Raw genomic sequence first — 18,999 nt, 5'->3', positions numbered from 1 at the left:
CTACCGAACTGGGCTGCAGTTGTCCAAGTGATCTAAAAGGTAAAAAGTTCCTAAGGAATTGGTAATGAAAAGAATGTCTGTCTATTCATTTTTAGATCTCCAATACTGAGGACCTGAAAACTCACAAATGAGTACATAACTTGTTTTCTACTCAATTAGAAATTGTATCGGGGAATTTCTAATAGAGCAGATCCAATCTCTAACATAAAAAAAAGTTTCTATAAATAATAAATGTTTTCTCTTATATTCAGTTTGTATACAGTAAAATGTCAACATATTAAACACCATGAGCCTAAGACAGGGATCATTGTATGCCAACACACAAGTCACTTGAGAGAGGTTTTCTTATAGAGGACTCTATTTATTCTGATTTTGGAGAAAACCATTAATAAAGATTGACAATATCAGCACTTGACTGAAAAACAATCTATACATGAAGGAGTATATGGATATATAGTTCTTTATTTTATATTAAAATTTTACCTGGCTCATATGGAATGGAAAGCAGAAGAGTATAAGGTCTAATGTGCTCCTTTGTACTAATACACTGGAATCCTGCACTGATGTGCTTACCGCTTCCACCTGAAATAACATTGCCATTAAAAACAGACTTGTAATTAAAATAGCATAATGTATTATATTTCAAAGAATACATACACACACCCCTCAAAAACACGTATCTGTTACAGTCCTCTTATTAAATATAGTGAAGATTTCAGAAATCAAAATAACCTAGTTCAAAATTAGAGATAACGTAAACAACACAGACACATAAAAAAATGAAATTATGAAAGCATGGAAGAAAGATATAATTTGCACAATTTCTACTAACCACAGAAAGCATTTAAGCTTTGCTTAACATATGCATAGCTTGATTTAGCTTAATCAGCAAAGTAATTCACCTCATATTTTTCAAAAAACAACATGAAATTTTGCTACTTTTATTGAAAAGTGTAATGAATCTTCAGTACAATTTAAAAACACTAAGCAATTTTTAAAATCTAATTTATGAAATTTCATCTAACATGCATACTATATCAGTCTAACTGGTGCTAAAAATAAACAAAATGTATATACACCTCTACCTCGATATAACGCTGTCCTCGGGAGCCAAAAAATCTTACCACGTTATAGGTGAAACCGCATTATATTGAACTTGATATGATCCGCCAGAGCGTGCAGCCCCGCTCCCCCCGGGGTGCTGCTTTACCGCATTATATCCGAATTTGTGTTATATTGGGTGGCGTTATATCAGGGTAGAAGTGTATTTATTTCTGTAAAGATTATTTTCAAAGACTGAGAAGACATCAGAAAACCTCTGGAAGCTGTACAGTTATGTAAATGAGCCTTACACTAAAGAAGGAACATATTACCATTAACTCAATGTCACTGCCAATTATATAGAGCTGATCTTCCATTGAAAGCTTCCTGTTTAAATGGGAAAGGACGTATGTGATTCCAGGTAACCGAACCGCAGGACTGGTAAGAAGACTACCCCAAAGGGCACTGTAGAATGCTGATTGGTCAACTGCACCAGCAACCTTCTCCAACAATGTGTTGGTTCTACAGCACAAGTGACAAAAGAGGTCAATGGAACAGAGGTTGCATTAGCTCATACCTTTGGAAACTAAACATTTTCTGCTTTCCAAACATGAAATCAGGCTGTATGTACACAAGCAGCGATCAATGTAAAGTTCAATATTTAGCAAAATACTGCAGATAGAGATTCTTTGCTGCAGAAAGCAATACACTGTAATATATATTATCCTAGGAGACCTCCAACAATATAGGAAATTTCAGCATTACCCACTGGATATAGCTAAACGTATTAACACTGAAAGACAGATGTGTCTGGCACTGATTTTAATACAAAATTTAAAAAAGAAAATACAAAGCAAGACACATCCTTCACAATTTCTGTATGGACAAAAGTACTATTTCTATATGGAGTACATTCTATGGACGACTACTTTTTCACATAGGCTAGGGCAGTTTGACCCTGTTTAAAAGCCGACCCTAAATTTTTACCACAGAGAAGCTTGTTTCTATAGTACGGCACTTGAATCTCAGCACAAAATACTTGAATCAGTGCTGACACTGAGGTATTACATCATTGGTATGTCTACACTGTACTTAAAAACCAGGAGCTGGCCCATGCTAGCTGATTTGGGCTTGAGGGGCTCAGGCTAAGGGGCTGTTTAACTGCAGTACAGATACTGGGGCTCGTGCTGGAGCCTACGTTCTAGGACCCTGAGACTGGGAGATTCTTGGGTCTCAGCCTGAAGCCCAAGCCAAAACATCTAAAGTACAATTAAACAGCCCCTTAGCCCAAGCCCCACGAGCTAGGGTTGCCAATTTTGGTTGGATGTATACCTGGAGGTGCTACCCTGTCTTGAAGTGGTTTCTATTATATACAGGGTTTACAGTTTGGTTCAATGGCTCTCAGCATCCCAACTATAAAAATTGTTCCAGCACCCTTCTGCCAAGAGCCTGAGTCAGCTGGCACGGGCCAGCCACGAGTGCCTCACTGCATTGTAGATACACCCTAACATGCCTTGTCATTTGCAAAAATCATGACTACAACACAAAGTTGTTTTAATTTTTTCTCCCAAAACATTCTCTATTCTTCTTATGGCATAATCTACATTTTTGTGCCACTTTTCCCCACCCACTTTTGTAGTTCAACATATATACATGTCAAAGAAACAGACAGGAGCCATTTTGCAGATGACACTAAACTGGGAGGAGTGCTAGGTACACTGGAGGGTAGGGGCAGGATACAGAGGGACCTAGACAAATTAGAGGATTGGGCCAAAAGAAACCTGATGAGCTTCAACAAGGACAAGTGCACAGTCCTGCACTTAGGACAGAAGAATCCCATTCACTGTTACAGACTACCAAATCGCTAGGCAGCAGTTCTGCAGAAAAGGACCTAGGGGTTACAGGGGATGAGAAGCTGGATATGAGTCAACAGTGTGCCCTTGTTCCCAAGAAGGCTAATGGCATTTTGGGCTGTATAAGTAGGGGTATTGCCAGCAGGTCAAGGGACGTGATCATTCCCCTCTATTCGACATTGGTGAAGCCCCATCTGAAGTACTATGTCCAGTTTTGGGCCACACACTACAAGGCGGATGTGGAAAAATTGGAAAGAGTCCAGCGGAAGGCAACAAACATGATTAGGGGGCTGGAGCACATGACTTATGAGAAGAGGCTGAGGGAACTGGGATTATTTAGGTTGCAGAAGAGAAGAATGAGGGGGGATTTGATAGCTGCTTTCAACTACCTGAAAGGGGGCTCCAAAGAAGATGGATTTAGACTGTTCTCAGTGGTATCAGATGACAGAACAAGGAGTAATGGTCTCAGGTTGCAGTGGGGGAGGTTTAGGTTGGATATAAGGAAAAACTATTTCACTAGGAGGGTGGTGAAGCATGGAATGGGTTACCTAAGGAGGTGGTGGAATTTCCTTAGAGGTTTTTTGAGGTCAGGCTTGACAAAGCCCTGGCTGGGATGATTTAGATGGGAACTGGTCCTGCTTTGAGCAGGGGGTTGGACTAGATGGCCTCCTGAGGTTCCTTCCAACCCTGATAGTCTATGATTCTATGATTGCTCTTACTGGACTCAAACTGTGAAAGTTAAGAGTTTTACAGTGTTGGGACTTCAAATATAAAGAATATGTACACTCCATACTAATAGCTCTCTACTTGGAGAGTCTATAATACTTGCTTTGGAGTTTAGCTTGAAAAAACTAGAGAACTTTCTCCAAAGACTACGTGCACTCTCATCCTCCATACGGACAAGATCCTACCATTAGTTGCACATGGGCTACAGTGCTTGTCAACAATATCACAGCATTCTTCCCCTCCTGTTTGTGGCTTGGACTCCCCAGATAGAAAGAGCAGCTGCTCCCCGGAGACTGCTGCAAACTTGTATTCACATATATATGTTGCACTCAGAAAGGTCAATACTATTATAGGAATTTTAGTATGTAAACTGAAGAGAAGGTCCTACTGCTCTTGTCTGCTATACCTTGCACTTAATTTGGATTTATATTTTGGACCAAGATTAAGTGTTACACCTATTTCTTTTCAAAGTTTGTAAGGATGGTAAAACAATCATGGGGGGGGGCCCACTAAAATGGAAGAAATACATTTTTCTAATGCATCACATATCTCTAATACTGTAAAATGAGTTCAATTTGGGGCCTACCTGATTGGATTTCCTTTTAATATATGCCATTAATTAGTAGTTTCTCTTTCTTCTAACATAATATTCGGAATCTTTTAAAAAGATATCAACTTTATGTTCATCTCTGATTACATCATTTTCTGGATAAAACTTGTTACTTAAATATCTATTTTTTTAACATATCAGCAAAACTCAACAATTCATGAAATTAAAAACCAATATTTTAGTAGTACAAATATATTAGTATATCATATTTTTACCTCTCATAATACTCTGATCCCTCCTCTAAACCAGGCAGAATCCCCGTTAGCAATCCTTGCAGACCAGGTTTTAATGTTTTTCCCAAAGGAAGGTAATAAATCTCATACAGGCTGAGTAATGCTGGTTTGACCGACATAGCAGCATTGGCAAGAAGAGGAAATAATCCCGAACTGTAAATAATAAAATACAATAATACTGTTTCAGGAAGCTATTTATGTGACACACCTAAATTAGGTTACACAAAACAGTTATAGCTGTGCCCAGCATTGTCACAAGAATATATTTTTGTCTTAGTGTTTTGTATTGGCACAGTGACACTATGGTGATGAGCACGTCCCAGGTTAATAGACTGGTACAAGGCCCCTAGTTGACTTTATGCAGTCTTATCAATCTCATTTCAAGAAAGGGAGATATAGAATTGCATGTGACTTGTAACAAGTATATAACTAGATGAAACTGAACTACTTTAGTGAGACTAGGAGGGGTGGAATCTATCATTTTAACTGATCCACCTCTGGAAAATTAAATCTTAAATGCAGGATAGTAGAAAAAGAATTATAACAAAAAAAAACCCCCACAAGAAAAGCATCTTCAAGTCTATAAAGAAAACAGAGAAACGTAGACACGGCATAATGGGAACTAATGTTTTTAATCTGAAGAAGTTAAAAAGTACAGAAAATTATTTCCCTATAATAAAAACTATGAACTTGTACTTTACAAAAATAAGACGCAGGACAAACAAAATAAATATACAAATATCACACAATATAATGTAAAAGAAACAAACAACACAGTATCCATTGATTGCAGATATTCAGCCCACAAGTGAGTCCTCAAACTAGCAACAGCCCCATTGCTCATGTGTGAATGTTAAAAAGGGTTAAAGGAAAGTTTAATTTTATAAGCATACGTTGAATGAATGTAAATGAACAGTGGGTTACTCCTATTATGAGGGTTTTTCCACATTGTGAGGGTGATAAACTAATACCCCTTCTCCATACCCCCATTCCAAAACAATAAAATCTATCTAAACAGAGCCAAACACAAGGCAGACTGCTAAAGCTATGGTTCATTCCTGGATTATGATTGCTGCCCAAATGATCAAAAACTAGGATTGCATATAAAAAAATAATATCTTCACTGGGTTGATCCCTTTATGTTATAAGTCAGCACAGGCTGTTCTTTTATCTGATCTTTCTATAACTTGGTGTCTAAGTGATTTTCTACATTTGCTATGTGCAATTGCTGCTTCTATAGCTATTTCAGGAAAACAGAAGTCAGTTTTAAATCTGATGAACAAAACAGAGATTTTCTAACTAACAAAAATACATCTTCACTGTCTGCGCCAAATCTCATAAATTACTACAAACGTGTAAAAAACAGAATTCTGAACACAATTTTATTTTTCAGAATCATGTGGGGCAGCACACAGAGGGAACACGCACGCAGCCAACTGTTATCATCATTGAACAAGGGCAGAGCACCACACCAGTAGCTACTGAGAACACTTCTCTCTAAAAGCTGCTGCTTGTCCTTCAAGTACTCGATCCTTAGTTGGCATGTGCCACCTTTAATGGAGATGCTAAGCACCTTGGAGCCTGTCTTCCAACACCAAGCATCAGCAGTGGTGCTTTTGGTTAAATTACAGGATATTGTATTTATCGTTAGCCTTTAACTTGTCATATTGCAAGATGCTGCAGCTAAGTGGCTCGTTTTGCTACAGCATATATTGTTCATCTGTATAGAATCTTTAAAAACATGTTTAAAATATGAAACTGAAGAAGTCTTCTAAACTACATTAGATGAACTAAAAATCTGAAAGTTAATGATATTTTTAACTATTTTTACCTGTACAGGAAAAGATCTTTAGCCAGACGCTTGGGTCCAATGATTTTGAAGATAATCTCATATGTTTCAAGTGCCTTCCGATGAACCCCACCTGGCAAGGCTGGATGAAGGCATTGTGCTAGACGCTTGCCAATGGTCAGCTTTTTAGGTACTACTTGGTACTTTGCATTGTTTTGTAAAACCTGCCAAGAAAAATTTAAATCAATTAAAAATATCCCACTTGGGCGACATAATATATTTCCATGACCCAAACAAAACTGTCCCACATTTCAATTTTATTAAATTGTTCTACTGTCTTCTACCCTGAGGCCTACTCTGTGCCTGTCATAAGTGAAATTGAGTAAATAGGTGCAATTTCACGTACATCAGGGCCCAAGTTAAAGTCTGTCTATTCTATTTTATTCAGGTTTTTATGGCACATGTATCACTGTAGTATTTCAGGACAGAAATTAAAACTCTCCAGCTGCCTATACAGGTTGGCAGCAGAAAGTCACCAGAAAAAGGACTCTTTGTGATCCCTTTTAAAATTATTCCAGGCAAAAATCAAGAGTTGCTGTTTAAGAAGCGTAGATTGATGCAGTGTGCATAACAAAAAACTGCAGAACTGACATAACTGAATTCACAGTTACCTTTGATATTGGAATATAGAACTGCATTTTAATTTTTGGATGTTTTTGTTAATAATGCTTCATTATTTAGTGTAAGAATGTACTGAGAATACCATAACCAACATTAAAAAAAAAAAGCTAAAGCTTTTTTATACAAATTTACTACTCTGTAATCCTCATCAACCATAGCAGTGCTCCCAAATGTTGAATATTGCATAGCACATAGTGAGCAAAATAAAAGTGCTTCAGACCAGTTAGTTTGAGGCTCCAATCCTTTACGGAGTTCCACATGGGCTGACTTGTGAGCACACATGGAACCCAACAGTGTTCAATGAGGCTCCATGGGAGCACATGGGGCTGCCCACATGGAGCTTCTTGCAGGATCAGGGCCTATGTTTGTGCAGTGCCACGTAAGTACACTGAGTTATTACATATTTTTATCTTGCTGACTAATTGACAGAGCAATAACAATGTTCAGAGTCCAATCCTGTATCCTGGCCTCATCCAAAACTCTCACTGGTAGTTTTGGGAGGATGAGAAATATAGGGTTGGTCCAATAATGTAAATTAGAGTAAATTATTAATTTTGCTAAAAAGTTTAGAAGTGATGAGATTAAATATAAACAAAGCTACACCAGTTTAAAAGAGAAAGGGAGTGAAGGATTTTCAGTGTGCTCCTGTGAAAAATGTGGCGCTTTCTCTTTCTCATTTATCATAGTAATAGTTTCTACTGAAAAATCACTAGAAACACGGATAAAAATTTTGTAACTAGTTTTCTGGTCCCAGATTACCCACAGAATAAGCAGCAAACATTACATCTTTTGCCTGTGAGCTTTATATATATAAATCAGTTGAAAATTACAAAATATTTCATATTCCATACTAAATTATTTCAAGGGATTAACTTGTATGTATTTCCTAATGAAAATTAACTACTAATTGGACTGAGCTTTGCTTCCCATTATAACCCCAATTTCTAGCTGCACTATCCTACCCCTTGCCTTGGAATTTCATATACCTGATATTAGCCCATGGTGAAACTTGTGATTTTGTCGTTCAAATTTGGAGCAAATTGGAAAAGCCTTTTGGAAATATTATGATTCAGAAACTGAACTGGGTTTTTTTTGTTTTTTTTTTAAACATTTTCCTAATATTTTTTGGGTCATGAGTGCACCAAAAATGCTCGTACTAGAGATTTTAAATTTGTTTTAATCTGTTGGTTTTGGCAAGGATTATGTCTTTAGCTGTTTTATTTGGAGATGAATTGTTACACAATTGGTTTAATAAACACACACTTTGTAAATTCCTCCAGACTTGATCAGTACAGCCAAGATGGAAGGAGACAAGTATGTGTGGAAGAGTAAGAGGCAGAGAACCAAATGGGGCTACTGTGCAAGGTGAGGGACCATCTTGTCTGGTTGGAAGCACGAGAGAGGTCAGCATAAAGGCAAGGATATCTAAGAGGACAGAAAGAGCCCTTCCTAGTGTACTACAGCTTTCTCTTTATAATTAGAGGAATTATAATAATAGGAGATATACCTATCTCCTAGAACTAGAAGGGACCTCGAAAGGTCATCGAGTCCAGCCCCCTTCCTTCACTAGCAGGACCAAGTACTGATTTTTGCCCCAGATCCCTAAGTGCCCGCCCCCAAGGATTGAACTCACAACCCTGGGCCCAGCAGGCCAATGCTCAAACCACTGAGGTATCCCTCCCTCTTGTGGAGGTGGTGGGGGAACTATAGGGATGATCTCAAGAACGAAGAAAGAAGAAACAGGATTCTGAAAAAAAAATCAAGAAAAAGTGGTGTTCATCATCAAAGAGCTTGTTAGCACCTCCGAAATTTCTGTTCATTGAGCAATTTAACGTATGTGCAGGTTAACCTGCTAAGCTATTTTTCCAACAGTTTAATAATATTTTAGGTTTAAGACTGTTAAAACCTTATCTTTTTTGTTATAGTCAGGAATCAATCCTCAAAGCTTTATTCTCCCATACATTTGCTGCCTCTTCTGAAGTGTGCTACTGTCATACCTTGTTTAGTTTTCCAAGTGCTGATATCAAATCTGCCCATTCACTGGAGTATTCAAAGTTCTTCAGTGCTTTGTCAACTGCTGCTACATAGTTTCTATATTTGGAGTCACTCAGTAGCTCCACCTCCTCCGTGTTCATCCTCCCACAGAGTCCCCACTAGATACCAGCTTCCAATTCATGTAAAATCATTAGCTGTAAAAAAGTGAACATTTTTTTCAAAAGTTTCATAATATTAAAATAATTGTAGATATAAAATTTCATGCAAAGAGCTTGTGATCATCATAGATGTAGATCTCGTCCCTGTACAAAGTTTTACAGATATGTAAGAATAAAGTTAGGCTTACTAATTAGGACAATCTGTGTATTGTGTACAAAATATTATTTTGCACAGATATTAAATGTGTTTCCTGAAAGGAGTTTGTGTTCACCCTGTCATCTTGAATAATCCAGTCATGTAAATTATTCAAAGATTTCATGCAAAAAAAAATTCCTCAGGTTTATAACTCTAAATGAAGCAACAGTTTGAAAGCTTCATACTCATGGCAGGAGCAGTTCAAAAAATGCAATACACCGTAATTTCAAACCAATGAATGCACAACTGTACATTATGTAATAAAATAGTATTTCTGAATTTTGTTTTTTCTTTCTGAGCCATCATTGGAACAATTTGTCATCATGCTTTCCATGAAGTAACCAAACTTTCTGAATCACCCCTGTGCAAAGAAAAAAAAGGACATATGTATGCAACACAGTTGCATAGTTCTCAGAACTAGCATTGGGCATTAACATTTACTTATTGCACATTTGGTGTTCCAATTTAATGACATATTTTGTCACGATCTGCAGCCATATACCATACCATACTTTTAAAAGGGATTACCGGGTACTGTTTTGTATAAAGTAAGTCTACGCACACAGGTACAACTTTAATAGTATTTTGTAATCAGAGGTTTTAGCAGCATGTTGCAGTGGTCTACACTGAACTCGGTGGGATTCTCTGATTACAACATTGTGGTGACACACCATCACAGGACTTCTATTGTGTATCCATATTTTAGTTTTACTTAATCTTCTTTTATTTTTTTTTTCCTCCACTGCTCCTATGGTACCATCCACAAACCCTCTGGGAACTACAACTTATATTTGTGTACTTCTACTGGCTTTTGTCACAGTCTTTTCTGTTTGACTGCTCACAAAACACACACGAAGACTTAAGGTTTCTAAATTCCCGCAAATGAGATAAATGTAATTACATAATAGACTTGACATCCAACAAATGCAGTTTTCGGTCTTGGGTAAGAGCAAAGAATGGGAAGGACAATGAGTTGGCTGACGTGTAACTTCACGTTCAATTTCAGGATGAAGTCCAGCAGACAGCAAAAAACACCTAAATCAAGTGGAAAACTGAAGATGAGGAGTAAAAATAAGAGAACTCCATTCACAACCTGGCCTAGCAGATGTGATTGCAACTAAAAAAGCTACTTCAAAAGACAGCTCCTATTAAGCTTCTATTGTGAAGTAATGGAGTTACTGGGGAGTGTATTACAGTAAAGTAAAGGCCTCTGAAATAACTGAAAGCAGAAAAGTCAATGTAGGGGTGGAAAGCAATATCCCAAGATCTAAAGATGAAGACGACAGCAAAGGTGTAGATCCTTGGAAACTGTTACAAGGAAGTCAAAAAAATTCTGAAGGACTCAGAAAAGGAATGCTTCTTGAATTATACTATCTAATAAATGTCTTCTTATTGTCCAAGATGTGTAACATAAAATGTGGAAAATTTTCTGCCATTCACCAGGCACTTTCCAATCTCAGCAAGAAACCCTATTCTATGGAACTCTATTCCATAAACTTCAATACAGTTACCTGAGATGCTGTAGGTAACTGAAGAGAACAAAGCCATAGGGCAGATAATCTCACATTTTGGGATACATATAGAGAGATTAAACACCATGCTCATCAAGCCAGAAAAACATGAGTGGTGAGTCCACCCAATAGCAAGCAATATCGCCACCTCTGTCTCAGCCTATTTTTTTCAGCTCTTTCAATAACTGGGAGAAAAGGAGAAAGTTGTACCTTCAAGCTTCCTTTATAATACTCAGTGAAGACACAGCTAAACAGGGCACTGGGTTTCAACAGCTGAACCAAGTGAACTTAGCAGATACAGTCAAGATGAGCCATTCAATTTTGCCAAGGAGTTTGAGGTCACCAGATTTGAGCTCAGCTAGTCTTCCCAGGATTTCTTCTTTCACTGCAGTTAGGAGATAGCCTGTCACTCAAATACCCAGGAGAAAGGCAAGATTGGTGACAATGAGAAATCCTTCAGGCATTGCCCCATTCCCCCAAGAACCCTGGTGAAAGGTGGAAGACTCCTGTATTGACTTCTGATATTAGGCCAATGGGACCATAAAAATAAACAAACAAATACCTAGATGGATAACTCTTTGTTCTGTCTTCAACACTCTCCCTCCACCTGTCTCTTCTTCTCCAGGATCACGGGAATACTTGGTTATTCATTTCCCTGTCCTCCTTTTGTGAGTCTCTTCCCCCTCCCCACTTTTTTTCTTTTCTTTCTTATCCCTATAAAATAAAACAGGAATGAGAACTAAAGGAAGAAGGAAAGAAAGAAAACAGACATATGCTTCTAGATACAAGGAGGCAAACAAACTGGAAGGAAGGGACATGGGACAGATGGGATCTATATATAAAGGCTGGATTCACAAATCTTTTGCATCCTTGCTGCCTGGTGGATGGAACAATAGTGATGATTGTCCTTTATTTTCTCTGTGTCAGAACAGAAGAGGAAAGTATGATACAAATGTTTAATGAAGCAAATATGCTCAATGAGAGTGCCAATTTATGCATTCTGGGATTTCCCACTGAAGTTAAGGGCTTGAGTTCTATTACTTTTATGAAATTTTGTTTAACAATCTTTGCTTTAAAATAAATGCAAAAAAAGATCCATTTTACATTTTACGCAGAGAACAAAGTCCCAGGGATACAATGACTGTCAATCTTTGATCTCCAAGAATGAAATAAAATATTAACAACAGTAAAAGAGAAGAAAGAATAAACATACAAAAGCAGCAGGATTCTTAAGAGGAAAGAACTGACATAGTGAACAAATGTTTCTTAGGTTAAAAATATTTCCGCATCTCTTCTTTATCCAGCTACACATTATGTACGAAAAAGGCACCTATATTCTGGTGAGGAGAGAGACTTCCCTTCCAGGCTCCCACCCCCAACCCACAAATGTTTGTGTGAAAGAGTAAGAGCCCAGAATATGGACTCTTATTTAGAAACAGAGGATCAGGACTATTATATGTTACTTAAAGAACAATGTGTCTGTTTTCCTCGAGACCTTAATCCTGACTGAGGTTATGTCTACACTACGGATTATTCTGATTTTACAGAAACCGGTTTTGTAAAACAGATTGTATAAAGTCAAGTGCACGCGGCCACACTACGCACATTAATTCGGCGGTGTGCGTCCATGTACCGAGGCTAGCATCGATTTCCGGAGCGCTGCACTGTGGGTAGCTATTCCGTAATTATTCCATAGTTCCTTCAGTCTCCTCTGCCCCTTGGAATTCTGGGTTGAGATCCCAGTGCCTGATGGGGCAAAAAACACTGTCGTGGGTGGTTCTGGGTAACAGCCTCCACCTCCCTCCGTGAAAGCAGCAAGACAACTGTTCACGCTTTTTTCCTGGGTGAACTGTGCAAACGCTAGCCAGACAGCGGGCGAAAAAGCATGGGACCTGCTCAGCATCAAGACCGCTCACGGGATGTTGTAAACACTGACGCATTCTATGTTGTAGGGCCACTTATGCTGAAACGCAGGAGCCCGCAGCAGGCGAGGCACGGCGGGCGGCCAAGGCAAGAGCGGCAACGAGAGTGAGAGAGACAATGGACACAGATTCTCTCAACCGGCGGGCCCCTGGCACTTCTGGACATCCTGCTGGTATTAACGGGGCAGTTCTAAGCCATTGAACGCCGATTTTCGGGCCCAGGGAACAAGCAGACTGAGTGGAGGACACACACACGGTTCGGGACTGATTCGCGGGAGTGACTGCGATCAACTTCTGCATAAGCTCGTAAGCACTTTCAGTGGAACTTTGTGATTGCTTCCCCTGCCTGAAACACCATAACCAAGCAAGTAGGCAATAGGCCCTCCTGCAGAACTAGCATGACCAAGACCAGCTACCGCTCAGATCGGGACATCATATTGTTGGAAGTGGGAAATCACTGTGGGGCTGCTGTGATGCAAGTAGCAGCAATACCATGTGAGCTACTGCGAACGCAAAGATTGTGACTCCTGCGAAACGTGCAAAGGTTCACTAGTGGATAGGCTTAGCTGAAAATGGGAATTCCCTAACCTGTGGGGGGGGTGAGAGATGGGAACCCACTTAGCCCTATCTTGGCAAACCGGAGCACCAGGGCACTACAGCTACGTTAAACACGGGAGGAGGGCTAATTTTTATGCTCCTGCTGCAAAACAATACTGGTGATGAACTACACAGGGCACAGGTTCAACGAGACTCATTCACATCGCTGTGGATTGAAAGCCAAGGAAACAGGTGACTATACTCTCTCAAAGAATAAGGGAGTTAACGAACGAGTGAGCATCTGGTATTGTGAGGAGCGGCCTGCAGCAAGAGTTCCTTCCCCAGAACCAGAAAACAACAGTGGGGATGGAAATCCTGTAGTTATGCTGGGTACCGCTACCCCTTGATCCATGGCTCATGAACCTTACACAGGCAGCCTGTGACAGTCATCACAGGACGCTGTTCACACTACAGCTGAGCAGTGCGGAATGGTGTTAGAAATGTCATTCGGCTGTTTGGCGCAACTGGCGCACATTTACTGACTCACGCAGACCTTCCATACAAAATACCCATTTGATGCTGTTTGCTGTGTGCTCCACAGATCTCTGGAGAGTAGCGGGGAGACCGTTATGGCGGGGAAGCTGAGGGAAATCACCTGGCCAGAGCTGCCATTTTAACGTAGCCAGACACCAGGGCGATTAGAGAGACACACGACAGAAGCACGAGGTCGCGCAGGAGCGAAGCTTTGAAAAGGGTTTCCATCACGCGGGCCACGGTACGGTGTGATGTTGTGTTGTGTTCCCTTGAGCCCCACTGATTGCCATCCCTGTAATGTTTACACCCTCCCACCTATCGATTTACAGCTGCTTAAGGAAATAGAGTCACTATCGTTTAAAAAAATAATGATCGTTTCTTTATTAAAAAAGTCATTATAAAAATGAGGGAGAGGAACTAGACAACAGGTAGCCAGAGTGGGGTTTGGGAGGGATAGGGAGGGAAGGAAAAGGCCACTGAGAAAACTATCTCAAAGTATCAGATATGCCCTTTTGCTTTGGGCTGCCCTCACATGGGGTGGAGTGGGCGGGTGCCGAAGCCTTCCCAAGCGTTCTTACACGGTCTGGTGAGGAGAAGAACATGAACACCGGTGACGGTCTGGAGGTGGTATACACAGGGGACCCATGCAGCGGACATCTGTGACCGACCAGCGCTCTTCCGGTGAAGCTCCACCAGAGGGTCCGGAAGGGGCACTGTAGTTCTGTTGAGTCAAAACCAGCAGCTAATCCACAGCGTATGCCCACTCCCGCCACCCAGTTTCAGTTGTGGGGCCAGCCAATAAGTCAGACCTACCCTGCCGGCTCAACCCCTCTCATCCTCGCACGAGCATCTGCCTCTCCTCACGTTGCTTACACTCCTGGTCCCTTGACGTTCACTGGCATCTTCCTGTGAATATTGATCACACGTCCTATCCACGCATTCAGATGAGCTCTTCCATGCGGGTTACTTTCAAATGATTTCGGAAACATGGTATCACCTTTCGCGTCTTTTTTTTCCTTCATTATCTGAAGATACGCCTTCGGATGGAGTAGGGAGATTGAAAATTTGCCTGCTGCATGAGGGAGGTAAACAGAGGGAGAGAGAGTACATGAACATTACAAAATAATGGTTATACTCTTCACAGTGAAAACCTATTTCCACCTACATAGCACATGTGATTTTCACTACAGGTCCATATATTGCATCTTAATTGATGCCTGCCGGCTCTGGTGTCAGAGATACTCACAGAACCGGCAGGTCCGGGCAGCAGAATCAGCTTGCATGCGGCCATGGTAAGCATTGTCCTTTTGGCTTTTGCAGCCTTCAATACAACAGTGCCCTCCTTCCAAATACCAAGCAAGCCACTAGTCTGCTTCTTCTACACTGAAAACATGCGCAGCAGAAAAGCAACGCCTTATCCAATCTCACCATGGGATGATCACTTTCCTCCCCCCACAAGCGTGCTGGTGCATGGAGAAAATCCTGCTAATCACCCTGTTGTCCGTCCCGTTCCCCCAGCGTGCTGGTACAGGAAGATCCCTGCTAGCCAAAAACATGCGAAAAAGCTCAAGCCCCATTACCTCCCTCCTCTCCCACCACTGGCTACACTGCAAGGAAGATTCTCTTTTAGCAACAGGCAAACAGCCCGTAGGAATGCCATCTATGTCCCCTCTTATTAAATATCTGAAAACTTCAGACAGGTTACCAGAGCATAAATCACTCTCCTGAGGAACACATGAGAGGATAGAACGGATGTTGCTTGAATGCCAACAATGCAACCAGCCATACGCAGGTAGGCTTTTGTCATGCTGAAACCCACGTTACTTGCTACAATGCCATCGCGTGTCAAGTGTCTACCATGGTGACGGAAAAAGGCTGCCTTGCCCAGAAACTTCTGCAAAAGGGCTTTGTGGGCACCTCCAAGGACTGAGCTTCATCGAGAGAGTACCCGGAGGATTTCTGCTCCATCCACAGACATGATAAGACAAACTCCTTACCAATACTGTTTGCAGCTGAATTGACTCCCACATCTCACTCAGAGCACATCAAATCATAAAACGCCGCTTCTTTGAGAACCAGGTTTTATATTTACAGTCAGTCAGCACTCCACAAGGTTGATTCCATGGCTTCAGTGTCCTGGGCTTACGTGGTTGGAGGGCTGGGAGGATAATTCATGTGGGTGAGAAAAGTCCTGGCTGTTGGGGAGAACTTGGTCCTGTGTGCTCTCTGCAAGCTTGTCCTCTACTTTCCTTCTCCTCATTTCCCGGTCCCGAGAATCCCAACCAGGCTGAGATTACCACCCACGCGGTCAGAATCCAACAGACAGGGGTTGGGAGTGAGTGGTGCGGACCCCCTAGAATATGCATGCGCAGCGTAGAAGCAGCATGTTTCGCGAGCCTGCCCCAGAGCCCTTACGGGTAGTCGCTGTTATTGCCAGATTTATTACTTCGTAGTAGTGATTGTAATACTTGTCTGAGAACTCTTAATTTTCACTTGCACTGCAAGTCATGATGCTCATGGGTTGGTAGGAGTTCCATATTGATATGCTTCTCGGACCTCACATAGCCTCTAGGTAATAATATTATTCAAATGTTTTTTCAATTTCGTCTTTTGGGAACGGAGTTTGCTGTTAGCACAGAAGCGCATACACTTCGTCCACTATGACAGCGATGCAGAGATTTCGAGGTATAACAACCCTCCCGATCACGGAGCATCCTGCAGGAGCCATTTTTCGACTTCTTCAAGTAGATCGCATTAGTTACAAAGGGGTGCTGACTACTCATGCAAGTATCACATACTGGCTGCTGGTTGTATGGCATCTGCGTCAAGCTGGCCAAACAGGAAATGAAATTCAAAAGTTCGCGAGGCTTTTCCTGTCTACCTGGCCAGTGCATCCGAGTTCAGATTGCTGTCCTGAACGGTCACAGTGGTGCACTGTAGGATACCACCCGGAGGCCAATACTGTCGATTTGCGGCCATGCTACCCCTAATCCGATATGGTAATGCCGATTTCAGCGCTACTCCGCTCGTCGGGGAGGAGTACAGAAACCGATTTAAAGAGCCCTTTATATCAATGTAAAGGGCCTCGTGTGGATGGGGGTAGCGTTAAATCGGTTTAACTCTGCTAAAATCAGTATAAACGCGTAGTGTAGACCAGGCCTTAAATATCAACAGTTCAGTATATCTTCCTGGCTCTTTTCCATGTACAAATATGATAATTAGTAGCCTGTAATTAAATAATCTACATATTTAGATATTGGTCAAGTGCCCACTACTTGACACTAATGAAATAATAGTATTATTTAATTGCTAGTGTGTGCATTGTTATGTTTCTTCATAATTATGATACATAGATTATATTTTACTTTATCCTATTCAGTAATAGAGCCCTTTCCCTAATCCTCTCCCATTTAGCCTGAGACTCACTTCCCTGATGTACCTTGTTAATGTGGGGAAAGCTTTTACTCACCACTGTATGTGCTATACATGTTCGGTGGATAAAGAAACTACTGTGCTGTCCAGTCCCTTTTACAAGCACAACATTTAATCAGAATTATTTTAAAATAAAAAATATGGAAAAAAAATCATTGTAAGTGTCCTAAAGTTTCCATATTTATTCTCTATTGGGATATTTTTTCCAAAATACTATTCCACTAGATTATTAAATATAATCTGTATTAGATAGAGATTATTACTTCAATCCATTATACATTTGTTTAATAGAATTAATGTTGAGTTTTATTTATTTCTTCTGAAAAATTAATAGAATAAAAAATATCTTCAGCTACTAATGACCTAGTAAGTGTTGTTGTTATTAAAACATTTACCCAATGTAATTTCTGTACAACTGATTTTGCACAGTATTACCATTATTATTTGAAGTGTCAATACAGAAAAATGTAGTGTGACAATGTCTTCTGCACCTAGAATAGATTAGATTTCAGTGTACCTTATCAATATTCCTCCATGCATCTACCCTGAGCATAAATACAAATTCAAGAGAAGGCCTGGTTTAACTATAATGTGATCTGAAAGAATTATCCTAGCTCTGGGACATTTGATCTGGCATGTCACATAACAACTGCAAGTTATTACAGGACTAGAAACTAACCACCCCAAAGGAAAGTTTTGCCTTTTTTCATTTCATAGTCTTTTCAATAACGCACCCCAGCTTCAATGTACCATTTATATTTAAAATAACACGGTCCTCGGGAGCCAAAAAAATCTTACAGCATTAGAGGTGAAAATGCGTTATATTGGGATAGCGGTGGGGTAGCGGTGGCAGGGTTCTGACGGTGATTTAAAGGGTCCAGAGCTACCTGCAGCGGTCAGAGCTCCAAGCCCTTTAAAGCGACACCCAAGCCTGCTGCCGGAGCCCCGGGATAGCAGCAGTAGGGCTCCAGCGGTGATTTAAAGAGCCCCAGGCTCCAGATGCTGTCGGGAGCCCCGGGCCCTTTAAATCACTGCCCAAGTCCTGCTGCTGGAGCCCCGGGGTAGTTGGGGCAGGGCTCTGGAGGTATTTAAAGGGCCCGGGGCTCCCCGCAGCAGCCAGAGCCCCGGGCCCTTTAAATCTCTGCCTGAGCCCCACTGCTGGATATAACACAGTAAAGCAGCCCCACCCCCTAGAGCACAGCTTTATCACGTAACATCCGAATTCGTGTTATATTGGGTTGCGTTATATCGGGGTAGAGGTGGACCCTAATTTATAATAAAAGTAACTACATTCTTGCCATAAACTTGCATACAGTAGTCATGATTAAAGTTTATTGTTTTTGAAGAAAACTTCTGTAATTTCAAATAAATCTCCCAATGTGCAATAGGAGAAAAAACATTAAAAATACATTAACTCCCCACTTAATGTCCTCTCGCTTAACGTTGTTTCGATCTTACGTCCCTGCTCAATTACAGAACATGCTCCTGTCATAAACAGATAATTAAGGGTTAATGTCTCTTTTACCTGTAAAGGATTAACTAGCTCACTAACCTGGAACACCTGACCAGAGGACCAATCAGGACACAAGATACTTTCAAATCTCGGTGGAGGGAAGCCTTTGTTTGTGCTTTTTGGTTTTTTCTTTGTTCTCTCTGGGTTCTGAGAGGGACCAGACATGTATACAGACTCTCCAATTTTCTGAAACAGCCTCTTCTGTTCAATTTAGTAAGTACCAGTTAGAAAGGCGGTTTAGTCTTTTGATTGTTTTCTTTATTTGCAA

The 18,999-nt window shown here is 40.7% G+C and overlaps 1 protein-coding gene across 1 annotated transcript in view; it reads right to left on the bottom strand.

The window, feature by feature from the left end:
- Positions 1-11,525, bottom strand: part of DOP1A (DOP1 leucine zipper like protein A) — a 96,342-nt gene extending 84,817 nt beyond the window's left edge. Inside the window, exons 1-6 of the mRNA XM_075064558.1 lie at positions 11,356-11,525; positions 8,931-9,122; positions 6,295-6,476; positions 4,446-4,616; positions 1,374-1,563; positions 484-582 (exon numbers count right to left, since the gene is read on the bottom strand). Of these exons, the coding sequence (XP_074920659.1) occupies positions 484-582; positions 1,374-1,563; positions 4,446-4,616; positions 6,295-6,476; positions 8,931-9,068 (780 nt within the window). The 5' untranslated portion in view covers positions 9,069-9,122; positions 11,356-11,525. The remainder of the gene's footprint in view (positions 1-483; positions 583-1,373; positions 1,564-4,445; positions 4,617-6,294; positions 6,477-8,930; positions 9,123-11,355) is intronic.
- Positions 11,526-18,999: the final 7,474 nt, after the last annotated feature.

Source organism: Chelonoidis abingdonii, chromosome 3 (assembly GCF_003597395.2).
Source record: "Chelonoidis abingdonii isolate Lonesome George chromosome 3, CheloAbing_2.0, whole genome shotgun sequence".
Lineage (NCBI taxonomy): Eukaryota > Metazoa > Chordata > Testudines > Testudinidae > Chelonoidis > Chelonoidis abingdonii.
Note: the sequence above shows the minus strand (reverse complement) of the source record. Positions and strands in the feature narration are given on the sequence as shown.